Source organism: Bradysia coprophila, unplaced genomic scaffold, assembly GCF_014529535.1.
Source record: "Bradysia coprophila strain Holo2 unplaced genomic scaffold, BU_Bcop_v1 contig_297, whole genome shotgun sequence".
Classification (NCBI taxonomy): domain Eukaryota; kingdom Metazoa; phylum Arthropoda; class Insecta; order Diptera; family Sciaridae; genus Bradysia; species Bradysia coprophila.
The window spans coordinates 6,590,814-6,607,462 of record NW_023503555.1 but is presented as its reverse complement, the minus strand read 5'-3'; the positions used below and the strand labels follow the sequence as shown (position 1 = coordinate 6,607,462).

General features: G+C 33.4%; 1 protein-coding gene across 5 annotated transcripts in view; it reads right to left on the bottom strand.

Annotated features, from left to right (window-relative positions):
• LOC119079158 (dachshund homolog 2) overlaps positions 1 to 16,649 on the bottom strand; it is an 87,481-nt gene that overhangs the window by 60,547 nt on the left and 10,285 nt on the right. For 3 of the 5 annotated variants that reach the window (XM_037186972.1, XM_037186975.1, XM_037186973.1), the window contains one exon: positions 5,484 to 5,510. The exons of the other annotated variants lie outside the window; for them this stretch is intronic. In XM_037186972.1, the coding sequence (XP_037042867.1) occupies positions 5,484 to 5,510 (27 nt within the window). The remainder of the gene's footprint in view (positions 1 to 5,483; positions 5,511 to 16,649) is intronic. 5 annotated transcript variants of the gene reach the window in all.

The window sequence follows — 16,649 nt, the reverse complement described above, 5'->3', positions numbered from 1 at the left end:
AAGATGATGCTCGATGTCGTGAGTGAATGTATAGCCAAAGTTATTAATGGGAAAACACCGCAACAATTCCGGGAAGCGTTTCATCTCACATATACTGCTGATCCGTATGAAATTGTTCAGATTAGAATGGAAAATGAGAATAAATACTAGAAACTTAATGTGCGTACGAGGCTTGTACAACAAGCCTTGCCTTTAATTAAAGTTGTAAGAATATTGAAATAAGCTGTCATTCGAAGAATGTTATTTAAAATAAGAAATTTGATGGATGAATTCGATCTTAACCATTTCTCTTTTAATGCAATGATCGAGGCGAAGAGACGAAGTATCGTAAAGTGAGATTGCAATTCAATTCAACTGAAGTGATCAGGTTTACTTGGAGTAAACAAAAAAAAATCATTTTTTCATCTAAGAAGTTCATTTTTGGAAGCAGGTAAGTTACGAGTTTTCCGGTTTCTCCGGTTTCGGAGGATAGAAAAGGAGAATCAAAACTCGTTGATGTCGTTAAAGTTACATATCCTGACAAGAGTAAACAACAAACAGTCTCACCGAAATAGGACGCGCTACCGACTAACCTCCTCTAAATTCACAGCGGCTCCATCACCTGCAAAAAAGGTCAGGCGTTCATTGACAGGGTTGTTCGAGAAAACGTGACTGTACTAAAAATTTGAAAAAGTTTTCATGGGTCAATTTTGACCCTTTTTGCTTGACACAGAGACGGAGCGGATGTTAAATGTTCAATAAAACAGTGTCATTCGTACCAGAAATTATTTTAGATTTTTGGAACCGATTCAAAATGTCGAAAAGAAATTCAACATACGACAACAGGCAACGTGTGTTGACATTCCATTGCGCTGTAAAAAGTTTTGTTCATTAAATAAATAAAACAAACAGAAAAGAAACGGTAACGCAGTAAATACGCGTGCCGAAATATTGATACACCTTTAGCTACGCTTCGTATTTTCTATTAATTTACCAATGTTCCAAGCCACGAGAAAGAGCGATAAAAAAGCCCAAATCAATTGTACACCACAAAAAAAAGTCATTTAATCTAAACATTAACTTTCATTTCAAACGCTTATTTTCAATCAAACCGATTCTAATTGAAATTCCTCATGTTTTCCTCTCCAGCCAAATCAAAACTCTTTGTACATTCCACAGTCTTCTCAGTCTATTTCTTCGGAGTCTTCGTATACAATGTTGTTTACGTTTACGTCTATACGATAATGTACGTATTACAATAACATGTTCAATGCCAGCGTGTGTATAGAACCAACAACTAATCGATTAAATATTACTTTGTGAAACAACAATATCTTCAGAGAAAATTTACTTTCTTATAAGTTGAAAATTCACTCAGCCCTTTCTGTGAGCAGAGGATTGCAGCACCACGTAGTGTGGTGTGTGTATAGCATGGTAGACATCCGAAAGACGATAAAATTTACTTAAACAAAATCAATAAACCAAAAATATTTTACCTAAAGAATATTCCAACCCTTTAAAAATTACTCGACACACTCCTACTCGATTATATGGCAACAAACTTTTCCGAAACATCATTTCCAAACTGCTCTATATAGAACACTAATAAATGCGAACAGATTTGCTGTGTGTGTTTATATGCCTTTGCACAATTCTCAATGACGGGGTACAGACTAAGGACTGATGGGTTATACATAACTAATATAATAACACCATTTTATCCCGTAAAATTTTCTTGTATGTCACATCATCCCCATGGTGTTTATGTTTATATTTATGGTGCCTTTTCCACCCAGCCAGCGTTATACTTTATACAACTAAAAACATATCAACCCCATCATACCAAAGGTACCCATCTACCCTTTCCCGCCGATTTTGTATCGTCGCGTGAATGTGAGTATATCTATCTAGAGATCTACTACCCACGTTTTCTGTCTACCGCACTATAGGGCATATCACATTGACTCAATCTCGAAAAGATTTTTGATATTAAATTGATTTTAATTACACCGTGGAATTGTAATATTGAAAATTAATATTTTCGTTGCTACATTTCTCTGGCAGCAGTTCACTCTTAACTCTCTCTGTTCGGTTCGCTTTAAACGATATTAGATTTCATTTGGATGGAACTTAATCATATCGCCGAAAACTGTTTTTCAATTATTATTAAAATCATTTTTCGGGTAAGGAAATGTTAATTTATCATCGAATTGGAACCGATTGCGCGCGTGTTCGTACATCTTTCGACGAAATTTGGGCCAGGAAGAGACAGAGTAGTAGGAATGGATACTGTTGAATTGTTTGTTCAGATTGGTGAATCAAATTCAATTAGGAAAGTTTTTGATGTGTATGTGTGTCTTACCGAGCAACCAGTTTATTGAATTAATTTTCAGCTAAGACATGAAGAAGGTTCGCAGTAATTAGTCCCTTGGAGTTTAAAGGAGCCAAATTGCGTTTGTTAAATAAATCTTATTTTGATACGTACATATTCGACTGTAACAATCTTGATGGATGATGTGCAATCCGTAAACCAAGACGAAATTGGAATGGTAACATAATTGGCTTTGAAGACGTTGGAGTTAGGGTTTAAAGTCGCTTTTGGAAGAAACAAAAATATTCTAATTACTTCTGTCACTGTGAAGCAGGAAAATGAATATCCGTCGACCTGGCTAAAGAACTATAATTGCATTAGCGTCACGTGTCTCATGAACGAAATCCTTAAACCATTTATGAAAGATAAACCCAAGAAATTTCACATCAATGAGATAATCTGTTATCGACAATGACAACAAGAACAAGCTATGATCTTTGACTGGTATTCGTTTATATATGATAACTATACGTAAACAAATGAAGTAAAAGATTTTGTAACGACCACTTGGCGTTACCTTTTACAATAGGAGTAATAGATTTATCGAATAGATGATATTTTGCTTGTAATTTTTGTAAAATTCAAGTCATTCAATCGTTAAAAATGGAAAGGAAAAAGCTTTCTCAGTTGTATCGATTGATACCATTATTTTTGGCTGATACTGTTCAATTTTGTACAGAGTCGTAACAGAATTGAGACGATCTTACTAATGTTAGTTGGACTAAAAATTGTTAACTGTCGAAACATCTTTAGAACAAAACCTCGTTTCTGAAAAAGAATTCCTATTCTTATTGTCTACATTCCGATAAACGAATCATTGCGCTAGGAGTAGAATGTAAAACAAGAAAATCTAATAACGAACCGCAATTGAATAAATCTGATTTTACAATAAGAAGTCCGAAAGCGAAACATTTACATTTATACCATGGCATGGAGAAAAATGGATTCGAGGTCTCCATATTCTGATCACAATGACATTTGAAGTCATAAGAAACTCATTGATCAACTAAAATGAATGAAATTAAAGTGCAACGAAATGCAATCTATGCCAAGCAGAATTAATTTTCACAAATTAAGTTTATTGTACGACAACATTTAAAATGCCAATTACTCATTTTAAATGGCAGCAAAACATAAAATTCATTTTTTTCTCATTCTAATGGCTTTCTTACTTTTAAAATTTATCGCACGCAAATTATTTGTAATCGATTAACAGACTCGATGTGTTTTTTAAACGAAAAATATAAAAACATTCAATCACCTGCAAAGTGTAGTAAATGTTTTCTTTAAATTAAATTCTCTATCAAAATGAATTAAATTATTTATTTTAATTAAAGCTATTGAATCAATGATTAATTGTTTTATTTATGCTAAATTGTGTTTTCCAATTTAAATCTGCGGATTATTGATATATATTAGCGTAGTCAATAAACATGTTGCGTAACAAAAATGATATTTATGAAGCATTTATAATCGCACAGCACAAAAAAAATGTAATTCGTTTAGTTCGCACATCAGATTGGAATATGTACCGACTAAGCAACAAAAGTTGAATTCCCTCGTTAAGTGCGGAATTGGCTTATGTCAAAGTATATTTGAATGTCATTACGAGATGTGTGTAGGCTACTCTGAACGTAGCACCGCATGGTAAAAAGTGCATCATATTGTGAAATTCAACTTACTTTGACATAAGCCGATGCCGCACTTAAAGTGAGGATTCGAATATTGTAATCTCTCTTCATTCGTATTGAGTTAAGTTGAATAAGGTTACAGCTGATAGTTTTTGAAAAAATGAAGGTAAAACATGGCGGCAGAGTGCTGAAAACAATCTATTTAACACCTGTCTGAAAGCTGCTCTTCGTTTGTACTGATTTAGATAACAATTTACCGACGTTTCTTTTGCTTTCCAATTGTTTTAGAATGTCAAACTCACTATTGCTGCTAATCATAACAACAAGAGTTGAAAACATAAGAAGCGTTTGTCAATTTTGCCTTACCATCTAAATCATCAGTTATTATTTCTTTCCTTAGTGCGTTGGTCCATATAGGCAGCACAAACTCGTAGGTTTTTTGTGGGTTTTGCATATTTTTAAATTCGAATTTCGGAAGAACTGACTTCATGTTGAATAAGACTTTACTTGAGGTGGAGGTACGGGAAACATAACCTCACATTTTATTTGACCGATAAACTGCTCGTAACGAAAAAATCTAAATGTCTGTTCGTAACTACTGAGACATTATAGAATTAGAACCTTTGATTTCAGATTTGGTCTATGTATACTAGGTGTCAGATTTGATGAGTTGGAGTTTTCTTATCGTAAAATGTCTTACTCTATCCGCAAATACCGACGCGAAATAGATCTAATTCAAATGTTTCTTTTGTTCTTATGTCAAGTTTGACAGAGTAACAAAAGGATAATTTTAAATAGGTCTTTTTCGCATTAATATGTGAAGCTAGAGTTAGTTGTTAATAAAGGCAAATGTGAGGTTATGTTACAGAAACGTCTGTTGTTACACTGGGTATTTTAAAATTAACACATTTAATGATAGACTTGACTTGACTAAATTTTTCTGTGATCAAATAATTACCGACAGCCATTGAATAACAAAACAAGGATTTTGAGTTAGTACTCAAGAACTATCCACTTTCAGGATAACTATTTCACTGATCAATAACTGCTATTGGCAGTCTGTTAAAAAAAATTAGAAAAGAAATGGGGAAAAAAATTATTTAAAAAATTCATACAAACTTTAACAAATGCACATCCGTCCATTAGGGCCAACAAGAAGGGGTGTAGCCCTTTGGAGGGGCCCCCACCTTTTTATGTCAATAATTTCTTTCATTTTTTGTTTTCGTTTCACAAAATGTCACATCAAAATTTACTTTAATTTTTTTTTTGAATACCAAAAATTGATATTGATGAATCCAAATACATTTTGTTGTCTGGGGTTCTCAATCCTTCTCTGTTGTTGCAGTTGACTACACCCCTGCCAGTTGGACGCCTGTAGACCAGTATCGTTCATTTCAATTCGTTCACACTGTTAGAGATTAATCAGTAAGACTTTTTTTCGGTTCTGAGAATTGGCTAGGAAATTATTGGCAGATATTTCGGTATTTGTTTCTATCAAGTACCTCTCAGGCGGCTTAACCGACAAGCATCTGAAAATAAAAAGAAAAATTCGACCGTTCGTTCAATGAATTATTTTGGTTTTAAAATAAAAAAAGAAAACAAATATGAAGAATTGTTATGCTTATGTATTTAAACGTTAATTGGTTTATTGGTGTCAATTGAAAAAAGAGTATTTATAGTGAAAGTAATAGATCATTGTAGTATCATTTCATAGAAACGGATTTTGATTTTCACATAGGGGCCGTTCATAAATTACGTAACGCAAAAATCAACATTTTTCAGACCCCCCCCCCGGGTCTGTAACGCTAAAAGGGTCAAGTTTGACCCAATTTTGTTAGAACCGTAACGCTTGCCTCATACCCCCCCCTCCCCCCTCTTGCGTTACGTAATTTATGAACGGCCCCATAGAAAGTGTTGGATATTTATAATGAAATTCATGAATATCATAAACATTGTCTTATCAATGCCCATTCAACTTCAGTCAATTCTAAAAATTTCATTTACAGACGGAGAAAAATAAGAAATCTCAATTGCAACCAATACTCATTTTTCATTCCCACATATTCTTGGATATCACATGTGGAATAAATAACATCAATTGGATTGTATTCGTTGAAAATGTATCTTCTTTACTTTCCCGCACTGTAATCATTGAGTGATTTTCTTTGTCTCAGACTCTCTTAGTCTTTTGCATAACTTTTCTAACTAAAACGTTTGTGGCAGTTTTATTAACCAAGCCCCTGATGAACCAGTTTATTCCCTTGACTGAAAGTCAGGGTCTTATGAAAGAAAATACCCTTAAATGTCCGTAACGCTAAGTTCACTTTGATATTTTGAAAATGTTCTACATTGGCAAAAAACCTTAAATACAGAAAACGTCCGTACACTTGTGGACTCGATAACTCGAGTAATTCTCTACCGATTTGCAAAATTTTGGTTTTAATCGACGGAGAATGAAAATCATGAGGTTAAGTTCGTAGATGGGCAATATAGGGGTAATGAGATGGGAGTAATTCTCAAGAGAATTTTATTCCTTGTTACCGCGATAACTTCCCTAATTCTTATCAGATTTTCAAATTTTTTGTGTTATTCGACGAAGATTGAAATTCTTGAAGTTGAGTTTGCAGATGGATTATGTTAGAAGAACGAGATGGTAGAAATTATACACAGACGCTTTTCCTTGTGGACGCGATAACTCGAGTAATTCTTTACCGATTTCAAAATTTTGGTTTTAATCGACGGAGAATGAAAATCATGAGGTTAAGTTCGTAGATGGGCAATATTGGAGTAATGAGATGGGAGTAATTCTCAAGATATTTTTTTACTTGTTACCGCGATAACTTCCATAATTCTTATCCGATTTTCAAAGATTTTGTGTTATTCGACGAAGATTGAAACTCTTGAGGCTGAGTTTGCTGAACATTATCCGTTCGAACGACGAGATGGGAGAAATTCTACACAGACGCTTTCTCTTGTTACCGTGCGATAACTTGAGTAATTTTTACCCAATTTTCAAATTTTGTAAACATAACTTGTTATACCACGACATTTTTGCAACGGATTTCCAGAAAAATTTCTTATTTGACGAGTTGTGAAATTCTGGATTTCTGGTCTAACAATTAAGAAGTACTTCCCAAAAGAGTTTTTGCTTGCTTGAGAAACCGATAGCTCGAGTAATTCTCAGAGGCTTCAAAAATAAATTTCGACTAGTAGCGTAATTCATGTGGTTAAACTCGAACATTGGAATTTAATTGGACTAGTAATCTGGGATATACGACAATTTTTGCGTGAAATCCGTATTCTTAAAAGAATTTTTTTCGTTCCTAAAATGTTTGAACGAGTGTGAACTTCACACGAGTTTTATTTTTTCAAGAGGTAGGCAAGAAATACGCCACCTTTTCAGCGCTTTTAGTAGACTATATAGGAGACTCATATTAGGAGTTAAACGTACCTCGCTAGACCTTCCACTCATTGCGCTTTTTAGGAGACAATATTCAATCGTTGTAAATATTGTTTGTTTGTATTCTTCTATATGTATATTTATTACATACTCAAAAATGCCTCTCCTCATCACATCGTGTTATAATTTCCTATTTTCCATGCTTAGGCTTATGAATATTTGAACGAGTGTGAACTTTACGGCCAGAGCGAAGCGAGGGCCGTAATTCACACGAGTTTAATTTATTCAAGAGGTAGTCAAAAAATATGCCAAGCGTTTTTAAGTACTCATACTTATTGGATGTAAAGCATCGCTCGCTGAACCTTCGACTCACGCAGCTCTTAGGAAAATTAAATAAATTTTAAGTTTTCTAAACGCCCATTGAAAATAAAGGAGATACTCAATTAATGATGTAGCAAAGAGACCATTCTTGTTTCGCTTTTTCATCTGACTATAATTTTGTGTTTTTCAAAACAACAGCTTTTTTAAAAATGGTAAGACAACTGGGACTGGAATTATTGAAAGTATTGATAGTCAGTCAAGGGAAATGACCCACCCAAGTGGTGGGGCCTAGTAATATTATGTGGAGCTAATAACATTAATTAGTTTTCGCATGTTTTCGATACAGTCGACGTCAGTGATATTTAAACATGAATTCGGTTCAGCTGTTTTTTCGCTCCACTCATACAAACAAGAGTGCTTATCATTATACGTCTTTATATGGATGGAATAGTCACGGACGCGTGGAAGTGATAAAACCGTATAAAGACATATGGGCAGTTTTGTATTAATTAGGGGACCAGCTGTGACTGTATTGTAAAACATGCGAAAACTCTAAGTGCTACAGTAACTGAGCTACATTGGCTTTGTATATCATCAGTCACGATGAATGGTATTTGAATCTCTTGTCCTTTATGTACGACTCCTTATATGCACCTTTTGGGTGCGTAAAGGATGTTACCTGTTATCGTCAGTGACGACAAAAATTGATGTTGAGGTCTGGCTATCGCTGTATTTTATAGTAAAATATTTGTTAAAAGTAATGACGTAATAGATTTTGTTTCAATCTGACGCAAATACTTCGATCAAAAGAAGTGATAGATTCGCTAATCTATAAGAACACTCGCTAAATGCTAAGCCATAAAATTCTTTTAAAATTTCTAAATTTTAATTTAGGAATTGTTATTGATTTTTAAAGACTTTAAGAACTAGTTCATCAGTAGGTCGTAGGCCATCCAGGGACATCTTTCAAGACACAACACTGTCGATTCAGTTTCAATTTTATTTTTAGTAAATTCAGTGCTTTCGTGCCACACTTCTAATCATACAATTACCACATCGTGTGAGTAAAGTTGAGCCAACACATTTCTAACGAGTCATTAAAAGCATACTTTCCTAACCTAATTTACAACTCAAAAAGTACGACGAAGAAGCAGAACAGAAAAAAAAACCACCCAACTTGCATAATGCACCATTGCACTCGCACTTTACATTCATCAAAACAACGCCAAACAAAATGTTCCTTACACATGACACGGAACGGAAATCGAATTGCATTGTTAAACTTTTCAATTCAACTCAGCACAGAATGTGTACATACGATTTCTTTGATTATTACTATACCCAAGCTGTATACGTAAAGAATCGACAAAAGTTTTTCAGCATTTTCAAGACATTTTCGATGCAAGTTTCAATGAACATAACTAAAAAAGAACGACCGTACGAAATGCGAATGAAAACGCATGCAATATTTGTGCACTTCTCTAGTAAATAAATTTATTGAAACGCAAACTCGAAAAAAGTTAATTTCATGTTTTTGTTATGTTAAATACGACGATGGGCAATGCGATAGATTTTCTATATATATTATGACTCCGCGTATACATCGTGTAAACATGATGAGAGTTTTATTATGCACTGTACATCAATAATAAATGTAGGTATGCAAAGTAACACACATATACACACACCGTTCAATAAACGTAAAGACTTCGATATTGTGGCCCCGAGCTGCATAACATTTCCAGAGGCAAAAGTTTATGACACGATTATAAATTGTGTATTTGAATTTGAATTGGAAAAACATTGAGAATTAAAACGAAATGAAATCATTTTAATTTCAACAAAAATTCTCTTTTTTTTCTTCTTCATTTTCAATTCAAATAATTTTTCTCAACTTACTTAGCATGCAAGCTCTTTAGCTTTTTATTTTATGTGAGCGTTCGGAACTGTGTGTTTGTACTGTATAATACGTTGAATTGTGTTGATTAATATTTTCATTTTATATATCGTGATTTAATTTCCAATATCAATAATTGCATTTCAGAAAATTAATCGCGCGTACTTGTTTTGTGTATAGGTTAAAACAGCAAAACACATATCCACCATGTATACAAAACGGTTATTAAATATCTTAAAAATGGTTAGTGGCTCACTGGATTGTAAATGCAAAAATGTTTGAAAATATACGTAGGGGGCCGTTCATAAATTACGTAACGCAAGAGGGGGGAGGGGGGGGTATGAGGCAAGCGTTACGGTTCTAACAAAATTGGGTCAAACTTGACCCTTTTAGCGTTACAGACCCGGGGGGGGGGTCTGAAAAATGTTGATTTTTGCGTTACGTAATTTATGAACGGCCCCTAGGCAATGTATATACACATTGCTGATATGGAAGCGTATAATATAAGTGAAGTAGTTATAATAAGAGAGGAGGTTGATCTCCTTTTCAACTTATTACCTTTGAGATGATTATATTTTAACTGGAATGGAAATTTATTCGTTTCGGTCGACTCGTATACATGAATTATAGAAACGTTTCGCAAGATTTTTGTTGATTGCGAAAAAAATATCTTTCATTCTCGTCAGCTCGGTTATCTTATACTTTCTACAAGTTGAATTCTTGCGCAATTTTTTCGGAATTCAGATAAGTTTCTAGGTTTGTATGTTCGAATAAATTGTGGCATATTAATTGTCTGTAGGTCAAAGTGTTGAAAGAGTACGATTGTTTGATGTAATAGATCATTGAGAGTTTAAGTAATTCAATGCAAGTTTTCACATATTCCTGAGTTTATTTCAGCAGTTTTATTTATTTATTCTAATGACTTTACAATCATTCAGATTCAAACTTGAATGCAACATCTCAAATTAAAAATTTATCGCGAGGTTAGTTAACCAGACAATCGCGTTGGAACTGATATTTCAGCAGTATGAATCACTTTTTAAGAGCGTCTATGTTATCTGTTATCATCAGTGACGACAAAAATAAGTGTAGGGCTCTGACTTTCGCTGTTTTTTATAGTAAAGTATTTGTTAAAAACAATGAAGTAATAGATTTTAACTGACGATCGAGAGAAGTGATAGATTCAATAATAGGCTTAGAATTAAAATGTTAAAAATTCCATAAAGCTCTTTAAAAGAAGACTTGAAACCTCAGTTGACTAGTTTCAAAAATTCAGGGTCAGGTCAGGTTTGCCAATAAAAATTTCTGAACTGACCTGAAATTTCAGGTATAGTCTTTCCATTGTCAATCTATTTCAAGCATTATTTCAGAAGACTGTAACTTAGAGTAAACATCGAAAGCTATAAAAATCCAGCAGATATCGCATCCTGAATCAGGTAACATTCAGTTTAACCCGACCTGTCCCGACTCTGTTTAAAAAAATATAATGTGCAATATTCAGGCCCAGAATGGCTGTCAAAGTACACTAAAATAATTGTGTCGGTTCACCGGACTTGAAATTCATTGAAAATTCTAATCAATGTCCCACGGACGAAGGTTAACATTCCTCTTACATCCACTAATAATGAAGCATACCAACAAAAACACGTACGAGTGTTGTGCAAAAGCGAACAAAGAATGAAAACTCCGTACTCTTACAGACGTAAATGTGAGTGTTTGGTTCTAATATAGACCGCTTATAATTCGCTAGCCTTGCACATGCAACAGGGTATGACCTGATGAGATGTTGGCAAAAAAATTCGTTACATATTTTGAGGAGTTATAAAATTGCATTGAACTGTCTCTCAGATCGAAACAGTGGCAGAAATCATTTCGCTAGTAAAAATGAAGCTCCTAACACTGGTCAATAACACCCTTAAGTTGTTGATGAGCAACAAGACTTATTACTCGGATTTATTCAAGAATTCTTACAGTCAAAGGCAGTCAATTTTCAGCATAAATTTGCTTCAGCTGTTTTTCAGCTGATCCACACATACAATCAAAACTGGTTTTCCTTGTTGATACGGTTGAAGCTGCTACACACACGCGTATGATAGTGGTAAAACCGTATAAAGACGTATATACGGTGCTGATTGTTTGTATGGATCAGCTGAAAAACAGCTGAACCTAATTTATGCTGAAAATTGACTGCCTTCGACTGTAGGCATTTAGAGTTTTTAGAATTTTAAGAAATAAAATTTCGAATAATAATCAATGATGTGCAAAGTCAACGAACTCTATGTTCTCTGCGACCATCTATTTTTTCCAGAAAAAAAAGTCGTGCACACATTCGATTCCAAATAAGATTCGGCCGATTAAAATTAGGTTCATTAGACGCATTCCGATATTTCCGAATAATTCAAGGCCCATAAAGTAAAAATCTTTTCACTATTAAACACTCACAGAGCAAAAATCGACTTTCTTTTAAATAATTTTTATTTAATGCAAACCGCTCGGGCATTGTTTTCATACAATAAATCCTTTCCAACATTATATTTTACACTCAATAATACTCTCGAAACGATAATTACGGTGCTACAGTATGGGCTCTGATCTATGAAAATAGTAATTATTCCATATGTGTGATATTGAATCATATTTATCAGATTCAATGGTCATATGAGTCTTGTTATATGTGTTCAGACAAAGAGTGAGAGATAATGTAGACAAAACAGACACAGTTGAATTATAATAAGAAGTGGTAAAGAAAGAAAGAAAAAAAAAACTCTTAAGAAAATACGAATTGAATTCAAATAATAATGTTTTGGCTCATTAATTTCAACATTTCACATGTTTAAAATAAATCTTTTCAGATAGTTTTTTTGTTTCTACTTGCTTGAGTTTATTAGAAGTAAATGGGTGGATTAGTGTTTCGTTCATTTTCAAGTGATTAATGACTCGTTTTAAAAATATTACAAAAAAAATTTGTTTCAATTTGTGAAATTAGTTTGGTTTCGATGTTTCACACCGAATTAACCGATTTTTTTCTTCTGCTGTGGTGGGACCAATGAAAAAGGGTTCATTGGTAGCAGTGCATAATGTTCGAGTCTATAAGCTCAGTAATCCATTCCCCCAGTCAAATAATCTCTAATTCAATCGAAAGTAAATCTGAAAACATTTTAATGATAGTCTTGGATCCGAACATATACAATTTACGTCGTAACCTTTGACCGAAAAATCGAAAATAAAAAGATTTGTCGAACAATAAGAGCCGTATTACAACTCAATAAAAAAACAACGTAACGGAACCGAGAAAAAGCCCGTCAAAACATCGTGTGTGTCGTTTTGTGATATATGCACTTAGTAGCCAGCTAATGAAACTATAATATCAATTAGATTGTAATTAATCATAAAAACAGCTCGGTTTACCTTTCAGAATCAACTATAAAGGCAGTCACAACCTAAAGCCTTTACTCTAATAATAATATGAAGAGCGAAGAATAACGAAGTTGAAGGAACAAAAAAAACAGTTCTGTGTGAAAGAATACGTATATCGTTTTGTTAAGCATTTGTGTAATGATTTATGGTCAGTGCCAGCAATAAAATGCCGTGGTCGCGGTATGCTTATAAATTAACGAAAAACTTTTTTTTTCACTCGATTCAAGTGCGCCTTCGACAAACGATATTATGTTTTATACGTTGAGAAAGTGTAACATTTTATGGATTTATATGTAAGTAATTAACTGATTTTTACGGGATGCAAAATTGGTACCAGGGAGGGAAACATAATATGTTCCGAAGAGCAGATAAACGTGCATTTTGATTTTCACATATTTTCTTTGGTTGTTTTCTAAGTTTTTGAAGATTTTTTTTTTGTCATTTTCATAGTGCGACCCCACATCATAATGTTAGAAAGTTGGGATTATTACGAACTTAAGTTTCCTCTGTTGCAGCCTGTGGCCTCGTGTCATAATTACACATCTAAGGCCTAATAACGTACGATGTCATAAAGAATCATTACATAACACTGATCCGTGGTGAAACCGTGGTCAATCAACACATGAAAACTCTACTTTTCATCTTTTTAACCTGAGATATGTAATTGATTTTACGTGATTTTCAGCCCAAAGTAATTTTTCTTGTTATCCCTAGGGCTGTAGGATGTAAAAAAGGATGTAAAAGGATTTTCAAGCATTTTTTGCATGATTTTTAAGGATTTTTCTTTGATTTTTAAGGGTGATTGTTGATTTTTAAGGATTTCTTTTAATTTTTTAAAGATTTTCTTGAAATTTTAGGAATTTTTCCGGGACTATTTCTTACCAAATGATTTTCTTTTGAGTGTTAAGGGTTTTATTCATATTGCCATCAAGGAAGGCCTATTTGAGGGAATGTAAAAGAAATTTCCTGATATTTGGTTTGTCTTAAATACCATCCTAAAGTAATCGACTTAGCTCTAAAATATAAAAAGAGCAGAGGCATTTCGATCTATTGTTATATCAGACGCGTCGAAAATATTCGGGAATTTTCAAGAATTTAATTCCCATAAAATATGTCCTGTTCCGATTGGTAATTTTCGTTTCACTCGAGTTTTTTCCGACGAAAAATGTATAATAAAAAGTGAAATCTTATCCACACTCACACAGAAATTATTTCCATGTATTCAAAGGAACTCACTGTTTTTTTTTTGTGTATCTCGTTGAGGATTTTGAACAGTAGGAGTTTTTTTAATGGTAACAGAAGTAACACAACAAAAAAAACGGTAACAAAACAAGTTTCACATAAAAAAGAATAGTATTGATACACTCACAGACGGTTTGGAAGGTATATGAAAAAGTCATTTATTCTAGATCATAATATTTTGAATGCCAATAAGACCAAAAAAAAAAAAACTTATAGACCCATGAGATCGGTGCAGATACCTTTAGAGTGTGTGCATTTTTTTACAACTTATTTCAAAACTTCAGAGCGAAGAGAATATTTATATTATCAAAACATATAATATTTTCTTTGTAGCCGAAACACCTGCTGTGCAATATGCAATGTGCATAACATTTTATGACAGATTTTTTAATAGTTTTCCAGTAGTTCGCTAGTTTTTAATATTCGGTATTTTTTTACACGAAAAAAAAAGAAACTTATAATTCGACTCTGAATTATGGTTTGGTAGAAAAAAGAGTCGCAATCTCGTCGAAAAGATAACTTTGTATATTTCATAGATTTATTGCAATATATACTTTTTAATGGATCATTAAAAAGGGTTGTTAAAAAAACATTTTTTTGTGTTTTATACTCATCCTGTGCCACAGAGAGTAATACTGATGAGATATGTTTATTAAACAAAATATTTTTATAGATTTAAGAAAAGAAATAATTGCATGCATTAGGGTTACGTGACCGAAAATATGTTAACTTGGAAATTTAATTTATTTAAATTAGGCGCACGCGGCAGGGGTTTCGGTTAAGATCTTTTCGTTGCACAGATCGCATTGATTTGGATAGTTTATTTGTAAAGATAAATTGACTATTCATTTGATCGTTTCGTGGGTCGGCAGTCTGCAGTTGCTGGAACGGTATGAGCGGTATAAGTTGTAAGAATCGCTTTGAGGTAAGTTATTCTGTTAGGAAAGAGGATATCAGGGTGGTACGACATTTTTTTGTTGGAAATCCACAATGAAGATTCCTCATATATTTTGGGAGACACGGGGAAGGGAGTTCCAGAAAATCCTGCGTGTCGTAATTTATAAACAACCATTTAAAGAGTGCACGTGACATATACACGTACTGAATCAGGGACCATCCTAATTTCATTGTTTAAGAATATTGATTTAAACAGGAAATTTAAACATTCTGTTTACACTCGACGTCAATGAAATTTGGACAACTTCAGCTGTTCTTCAGCGCTGGTTCACGCTACACGAACGCATGTGGTAGTGGTAAAACCGTATAAAGACGTATGATCAGTTTTGTTTGTATTAGTGTACTAGCTGAATCAAATTCATGTCTAAATTTCACTGACATTTCCTGTAGAGGACAATGAGCTCTGGTGTTTATTTTCTTAAATAAGAAAATGTATGAGAAAACAAATGAAGTAAAAGATTTTGTATCAAACCTAAGGTGATACTGGAAGCAGAAGCAGTGGCACTTTACAGTGCTACGAAAAGTATGAGAATGTTTAGAAATTCAACAATTTTTGAAAACTTTCACCTCATTCGAACGCAATGAAAATAAATGGTCTGTCACATATCATATGCTATCGACGAGCTGTGACGAAAATAAGCATTGAGCTCTGGCGTCTACTCTTTTATATAAGAAACTGATTGAGACAAACAAAGGAAGTAAAAGATTTTTTAACAAAAATTAGCAAAATAAGTAGGAGATGAAATGATTGTGTGGTTAAAGGTTAGTTGAATGCTCAGGATTTTGAGAATACGAATTCTAAGAAATAACTTCCAGCCATCGAATGACGTGACTTAAATTTAATTAGTTGGCATTCTAACATCGAGATCTTTTTCATCTACATGGGAGGTGAATCACTCCGTCATTATTAATGAATTATCATCACGCATTTTCCAAATAAAACTTCCACCGGATGAAATCATCGCCTTGAAGATAAAATTGATTCATCAAGTAGAACGAACCCTCCTAACCCAAAAAAAAATGGTAAAATGGTTCCAATACAACACAAAACAAAAATGGTTGCAAAGGCTTAATGATAATTCAAACGTTTGTTCGCAAATGTTGTACATACAAATGTAAACTAAAACCGTAAAATCAGATAGCATAAAATAAAAGGAGTTGAAATATGAAAATATATGAAAGAAGAACAGAAAAAATTGCCAGTTATTACTCGTCGTTCATATATCGACTTTCAAATCCCATAAGTTTTATTTTTTATAAATAAAATTTCAAACCGAACACATAAGAGGAGACTACGCAATGTTAACAAATGTATAACAAAAAAAAATCAACTTAAATATATGTTACACATCTGTCTATCATTATATTCGAATCGGTTATGTTGTGTTTTTTGTGCAATTCATCATTTTTTTTTCGTCCTGCAGTTCTACTTCG